This window comes from Oncorhynchus masou, chromosome 22 (assembly GCF_036934945.1).
Source record: "Oncorhynchus masou masou isolate Uvic2021 chromosome 22, UVic_Omas_1.1, whole genome shotgun sequence".
Classification (NCBI taxonomy): Eukaryota; Metazoa; Chordata; class Actinopteri; order Salmoniformes; family Salmonidae; genus Oncorhynchus; species Oncorhynchus masou.
Window position 1 is genome coordinate 35,067,454 of NC_088233.1, and position 7,576 is coordinate 35,075,029.

Below are 7,576 nucleotides of genomic sequence, written 5' to 3' on the forward strand. Positions count from 1 at the left end.
AGAGTTCTGAAGGAAGTAATGTGGAATGCTCTAGAAAAGAGGTGTCAAACTCATTCCACGGAGGGCTGAGTGTCTGCGGGTTTTTGTTTTTCCTTTCAATTAACACCTGGCGTTCCTTACTAATTAGTGACCTTAGTTCATCAATCAAGTCCAAGGCAGGAGTGAAAACTCATAGAAACTTGGCCTTCTGTGGAATGAGTTTGACACGTGCTCTAGAAGGGGGGGAGTAATGTTGTCAGACCAGCCTGTCCGCTCTGGGCCCTGCATTCCCTCAGCTCTCTGACTTCCACACCTCTCAGCAGGTTACCAGACCAACCCGCTGACTCAGAGCAGCCTGGCTACCTACCTAGCATTCCTCTGGGCTTCACTCAAACGATTCCTGTATGGTATATCTGTCACGCCCTGACCTTAGAGAGCCTTTTTATTTCTCTATTTGGCTAGGTCAGGGTGTGATTTGGGTGGGCATTCTATGTTTTCTGTTTCTTTGTTTTTGTCCGAGTGTGGTTCCCAATCAGAGGCAGCTGTCTATCGTTGTCTCTGATTGGGGATCATACTTAGGCAGCCCTTTTTCCCCACATTTAGGTTGTGGGATCTTGTCTTTGTTTGTTGAAATCTGAAGCGTTATGTTGATATTTATTATTATTTATTATTTTTTTTTTGTGGGTGGTGGAACATTTTAATGAAGAAAATGTACGCCTACCACGCTGCACCTTGGTCCGGTCATTCTACCACTAACGATGGACATAACAATATCACTGTATCGAGTGCAAGGCAAGTTACTGTTGAGGTCCCACATGTCTTTTACTGGAGGATTCAGATGTTTCTGAGTCAAGCATCAAAATAAAGAGACAACTCTGTGTAATGTTTGACAGTGATGGGCGACTCTAATATACTTTGTAGGAGGCAAACTAGGGCATAGAGACAGTAGTGAGAGAGAACTACTTATGGATGGCCTAAAATCAGTCAGGTTGCCCAAAGGAGAATACAGGCTTGTATGCACTCCTTCTTGTAATATTTTTTTGTCTGGTTGAAATGCCTAGCATGCCACAGCATACCTAAGTTTGTTCAGCAGTTTAGGTCCCTTGAAGATAAAAAGTAGTTAGCTTATCTGATCGCTTCTTTTTTTTTTTAAATTTTTTACTCATCCATAAATCTGCAACTTTTCAATGTGATTCATCATGACTGTGTGAGGATTCAAGATTCATTTACAACTTAAATCTTCTCCCGGGATGACCCACTGTATGTTCCATTCTGTTACATAACTTAGATATTCTTCATTTGCACTGACATATTTCCTTGACCATCGACTTTAAAAAGTGCCAAACATGAATGGTGAAAACAAGTCTTATTCTTGACATTTGAGTGTTGTAACTGGAATGTGAAATGTCACCATGGTTACCTGACTGAAAGGGCTGTTTGTTCTCCAGTTCAATCAATCAAATGTATTTATAAAGCCTTTTTTTTACATCAGCTAATGTCACAAAGTGCTATACAGAAACCCAGCCTGAAACCCCAAACAGCAAGCAATGCAGGTGATAAACTCCCTAGAAAGGCAGGAACCTAGGAAGAAACCTAGAGAGAAACCAGGCCCTGGGGGGTGGCCAGTCCTCTTCTGGCTATGCTGGGTGGAGATTATAACAGTACATGGCCAAGATGTTCATAGATGACCAGCAGCGTCAAATAATAATAATCACAGTGGTTGTAGAGGGTCAGCACCTCAGGTTAAATGTCAGTTGGCTTTTCATAGCCGAGCATTCAGTTCGACAGCAGGTGCGGTAGGGAGAGAGTCGAAAACAGCAGTTCCCGGGACAAAGTAGCACATCCAGTGAACTGGTCAGGGTTCCATAGCTGTAGGCAGAAAAGTTTGAAACTGGAGCAGCAGCAATACCAGGTGGACTGGGGACAGCAAGGAGTCATCAGGTCAGGTAGTCCTGAGACATGGTCCCAGGGATTCAGTTAGTGCTGAACACGGCTGCTAGAATCTTGACTAGAACCAAAAATGTGATCATATTGCTTCAGTGCTAGCCTCTACACTGTCTTCCTGTTAAGACTAGGGCTGGTTTCAAGGTTTTACTGCTAACCTACAAAGTATTACATGGGCTTGCTTCTATCCATCTCTCCGATTTGGTCCAGCAGTACATAAATAGAAGAATAAAACTAATTTATTTGGTTCAGTATAGTTTTAGCTTTTCAATTATTTTTTATTTTAGTTTCAGGTTTTGTTTACTATAACCTTGGCGCACACACGTGCACACACACACACGCAAATTAGCTGGCTGTGAACTGATTTGTGAAGACATTTTGTATTGCTTATGCTTTTGCTGTTGCAGCTGTTTTTATTAACACTATTTGAAGGGGATAGTCAGGGATACATGTTTAATATTACATAACATGTCAAATGTGCCATGATTTTCCCTCTCTTTCTGTCGGGTAAAGGTACTTCATTCTTCTTACAAGTACTACTAAAATCAAAGAAAAGGCATTGGATTGGATTGGTGTAAACATGGGCAAATGGGCAACATGGGCAATATTCTTCCACCATATATCTTGCACCAGTCTAGGTACTTATTCTTTAAATCCAAGTTACATAAGGATTGATTTATAATTTAAACCTAACCATGTCCTGGCCAGTTGTATGGAGTCCTCTATTGGACAAAAGCCTGTATTAGCATGGGTAGCGCCTTTGAATACTTTCACCATTTTGACTTAGTCAACTGGGCGGGACTTCCAACTTCATTGGCTAATCCCTCCTGATGACCGGGTTGGCATGACATGATGACCCGGTAGGAGTCGTGACAAAAGGGATCAGCCAATGAATTTTACTTGTGAAAAATAACAATTACTATTTCAAGATGGAGATTGCCTTAATGGCGCTGCCCGTCCTCTCACAGACACCATCATGACACATATACAGAGATGTTATGTCGAGCCAAGTCTATGGTCCTGGCCCGTTACCTTATGTTTTACTGCCCCCCAGTGTCAAGGAGGGACTACCCCCCCCACCCCAAGGAAACTACAGGGATACAACTCATAAATAGCTCCTAGCCTCCCATGCATAGGCTACTTTCTATCCCAAACACCGAAACTAAATAATATTAAAACGAAATTGAAATGTTTTTTACTGAGCTACAGTGCATATAAGGAAATCAGTCATTTAAAACAGTGTGTTAGGTCCTAATCTATGGATTTCACACGACTGGGCAGGAGCACAGCCATGGGTGGGCCTGGAAGGGCATAGGCCCACCCACTTGGGAGCCAGGCCCAGCCAATCAGAATGAGTTAACCCACTGTTCCTAGGCCGTCATTGAAAATAAGAATTTGTTCTTAACTGACTTGCCTAGTTAAATAAAGGTAAAATAAATAAAAACTTCAGACATCTGTGGCATTGTGTTGTGTGACACAACTGCACATTTTAGTGGCCTTTTATTGTCCCCAGGACAAGGTGCACCTGTGTAATGATCATGCTGTTTAATCAGCTTCTTGATATGCCACACCTATCAGGTGGATGGATTATCTTGGCATAGGATAAATGCTCAATAACAGGGATGTAAACAAATTTGTGCACACAATTTGAGGAACATCTTATGTATCTTATGTTTCAGCTCATGAAACATGGGACCAACACATTTTGTGTTTCTATTTTTGTTCAGTATAAAATAAATATTGTATGTATTTCACAACTACCATTTTCCTGGTAATTATCCATCTTTCGTTTCCTACTGGTCTTGCCCTAAAGAGTCTGTTGTCCAAATCCTTGCTGAATAGTGAGTGTGCAGGGCATTATTTGTGAAATGGGATGACGCTGGTACTAAGGTGCAGCCCATGCAGATTAAACATTAACATAGGTAAAGATTAACTATGAACTCTAAATACTGTTCCCGCCCGCACATACATTACACATAATCATAAGGACAGTGTCAGTGTGGGATAAATTCATTCAATAGGCAGACAGCGACTATGGCGGCTAGGATAGGAGGCAGTGTTCTGGTGACAGGGTCTAACCGGGGAATCGGTCTAGAGCTAGTCCGTCAGCTGGCAGAGTCCACCAGTGCTCCAGCCCAGATCTTTGCCTCGTGTCGAGATCTATATGGAGCTCAGGTAGTCCACAGCCTCTAAGGCCAGTTTACAGAAAGTAGCAAAGTATCAGAGAGCTCCAGAGCCTAATGCATGGCACAGAGTATGTAGAGGTTGGCAACAGTAGAAAATTGAGCATGGTTTCTGTTTTATGTAGCAAGATATTTGAGTTAAATATAATACGTAGATTCTCTCTAAGTACTGTACATTTGAATTGGAAAGATTCATTAGCACGTGACTTTGTATATCCACTTAATTCTCTATGGAAATTGTTGGAGTGAATCAAGATCCTAGAATTTAGCCTGCCCTGACCCAACACATTTGCTCCTTCTTTAAGGCACTGAAGGAGCTGGCGCAGAGGCATCCCCAACTGCTCACTATTGTGAGATTGGGTAAGGTTTCTGCTACTTTGGCTTTATGAAAACACAAAAACAAATTTGACCTCTATTGCAATTTCAATGAACATGTTGTAAAATAAAATGTCCAATAGCCCAAATGTCCCATGTTGAGGCTTATATTTTGCATATTGTGACCTGCCATAAAAATACACAGTGTCACGACTTCCGCCGAAGTCGGTTCCTCTCCTTGTTCGGGCGGCGCTCGGCAGTCTTCGAGCCATCATCAATCAACTTTTCATTTTCCTTTTGTTTTGTCTTGTCTTCCAACACACCTGGTCTCATTTCCCTCATTACATGTTGTGTATTTAACCCTCTGTTCCCCCCATGTCTTTGTGCGGAATTGTTTATTGTAAGTGCATGTGCACATTTTCTCTGGTGCGCAACTGGTTTTGTACCTATTTGTTTGTGGTTCTGGTTCCGGTGGTTTTATGAAAAAAACTGCTCCGTTGATTACCCAGTTTTGCTCTCCTGCGCCTAACTTCCCTGCCGCCAGTTACGCACTCCCTTACACACAGAGATAACACGAGACAACTTGGTGCAAAAAAATTATTTCTTATAGGGTGACAACAAGAGCTGATTGAGCTATACTTCCTTCCTAAACGTCTACATTTAAAAAATGTTGTGTTGACAGACGTTGCAGACCCAGTCAGTATATCCGAGGCCTCCAGGGTAGTCGGTGATAAACTGATTGACGGCAGCCTGAATCTGATCATTAACAACGCTGCCATTAATGGCCCTGCCGTGAACAACGGGAATAACCCCCCTGGCACACTGGCAGTGACGAGCAAGAAGGAGATGGTGGATTTGTTTGTCACCAACGCAGTGGGACCCATGCTCATCGCTAAGGTCGATCCTGTACATGCACTATTACATGAAGTGCTTCAGAAGACTAGGCTTTTGTCTTACTGTTTCATTGTTTAATTACTCCCTTCTCAGGAATGTTGTTAAGTTGTACTTTGAGTTATCTGCTCTCTATAAATCTCTCAATGAATACATGCTACACATTTTTGGGGGGGATCAATTTCTAAAGGGCAAAGGTGTATGAAAAAGTTACAAGATCCAAATCTTTGATGTATTGACGTTGTATTGACACTGAGATTAAGAAAATGACTTCTGTATCTGTCTTTTCTTCCAGGAGTTCAGGTCATACCTGCAGAAGGCAGCTGACCAATCAGGTCCTGTGACAACAGGGATGTCCTGTAGCAGGGCAGCCATCATCAACATCTCCACTCTGCTGTCCTCGGTTGAGAAGTGTCGTGAGACTTTCTCCATGGCCCCTATGTATCCTTACAGAGCCAGCAAGGTATGCCACCATCAGTAGGCCTACTTCTAATTTGATCCTTAACACTCTTCTGGCTGATAGAGGAACATGCTGAATAAGGAAGATGTGGATAAAGTGATTTATTTTGTCCTATTCTCCACTAGGCAGCACTGAACATGCTGACATGTTGCCTGGCAGAGGACTTCCAGAGGGATGGGATTCTGGTCATGGCCATTCACCCTGGCTGGGTGAAAACTGACATGGGAGGCCCAAATGTGAGTAACGGGGGGGGGACGGGGGGGGGTGTAAAAATACATATTTGTTTATAAGTGTAGAATGAGGTAGGACTAGAGTCATAGCAGAATGGCACAGATCTAAAACTGTTTGTCTGTGATGGGTTTCTGTTCGACAGGCACCGGTGACGACTGAGGACAGTGCCAAAGGCATTCTGCATGTGATGTCAACCCTCACAGAGAAGCACAATGGCAGCCTTATGGACTGGGAAGGGAATGGTATCCCATGGTGATGTTCCAGGCCAATGGTCCAGTCTCTGGGACCAATAGACTTAGACTTCTGAGTTCTGTGAAAAATCTCTTAGTATGACTGAATAATTTTTTGTCTTCCTAAAGGCGAGTCTGTAATTTCATTTTTCATTCGGATTCAATTTCTTAACTCAATAAACTGACTGCAAGACTCTCATTGATCATTTGGAATCCTCTAAAAAACAGCTTATCATTATTTGGGACACAAAACAAAATGTGCCAACAGCATTTATCATATAATTTGTTGATACAATAACTTGTCACTTTACTTTGTCTGGCTTATCCAAAAAATGCACTCGTTATGACTATATAAGAACTGTTAAACTATAAACTAATGGGCAAAATGATGAGCCATCCTAAAGTTGAGCACAATGGAAATAGATGTGTTTTCCTGTAACTGTCCCTGTGATGGGCATCACTCTATCACAGCAGATCAGTGGCAGAATGAAATGAAAAACAGGAAAATATGGAAGGACCAACCGCTCAATTCAACAACTATTCCACGTTGATTCAACATAATGTCATTGAAATGTCTTGGAAACAACGTTGATTCAACGAGTGCGTGCCCAGTGGGGATGGGTGAAAGACAGATGATGGAAACATAAAGAGGTGATGCAGATTGACATATTTGCATTATTTTTTTACACTTAAAAAAAAGATTTATCGACACCCCTACTCCTCGTACAACGCTGGGTACTACTCCCTTCACAGAACAGAGCAAACTGGCTCTAACCAGAATAGAAAGAGGAGTGGGAGACCCCGGTGCACAACTGAGCAAGAGGACAAGTACATTAGTGTTTAGTTTGAGAAACAGACGCCTCAGAAGAAACAGAAGTCCTCAACTGGCAGCTTCATTAAATAGTACCCGCAAAACACCAGTCTCAACGTCAACAGTGAAGAGGCGACTCCAGGCTGCTGGCCTTCTAGGTAGAGTTTCTATGTCCAGTGTCTGTTTTTTTTGCCCATCTTAATATTTAATTTTTATTGGCCTGTCTGAGATATGGCTTTTTCTTTGCAACTCTACCTAGTAGGCCAGTATCCCGGAGTCGCCTCTTCACTGTTGACTTTAAGACAGGTGTTTTGCGAGTACTATTTAATGAAGCTGCCATTGAGGACTTGTGAGGCATCTGTTTCTCAAACAAGCCACTCTAATGTACTTGTCCTCTTGCTCAGTTGTGCACCAGGGCCTCCCACTCCTCTTTCTATTCTGGTTAGAGACAGTTTGCTCTGTTCTGTGAAGGGAGTAGTACACATCATTGTACGGGATCTTCAGTTTCTTTGCAATTTCTAGTATGGAATAG

General features: G+C 42.4%; 1 protein-coding gene across 1 annotated transcript; it reads left to right on the top strand.

The window, feature by feature from the left end:
* Nucleotides 1-3,912: 3,912 nt before the first annotated feature.
* zgc:158868 (uncharacterized protein LOC791147 homolog) lies at nt 3,913-6,446 on the top strand. Its single transcript, XM_064928941.1, has 6 exons — nt 3,913-4,098; nt 4,412-4,466; nt 5,104-5,318; nt 5,608-5,775; nt 5,898-6,008; nt 6,146-6,446. The coding sequence occupies exons 1-6, from the start codon at nt 3,958-3,960 to the stop codon at nt 6,257-6,259; spliced, it is 804 nt and encodes a 267-aa protein (XP_064785013.1). The 5' UTR covers nt 3,913-3,957; the 3' UTR covers nt 6,260-6,446.
* Nucleotides 6,447-7,576: the final 1,130 nt, after the last annotated feature.

Coding starts and splice junctions, on each gene's coding strand:
- zgc:158868 (XM_064928941.1), top strand. CDS start 3,958: ATGGCGGCTAGGATAGGAGGCAGTGTTCTGGTGACAGGGTCTAACCGG. Junction 4,099..4,411: donor GAGATCTATATGGAGCTCAG/GTAGTCCACAGC, acceptor TCCTTCTTTAAG/GCACTGAAGGAGCTGGCGCA. Junction 4,467..5,103: donor GCTCACTATTGTGAGATTGG/GTAAGGTTTCTG, acceptor TTGTGTTGACAG/ACGTTGCAGACCCAGTCAGT.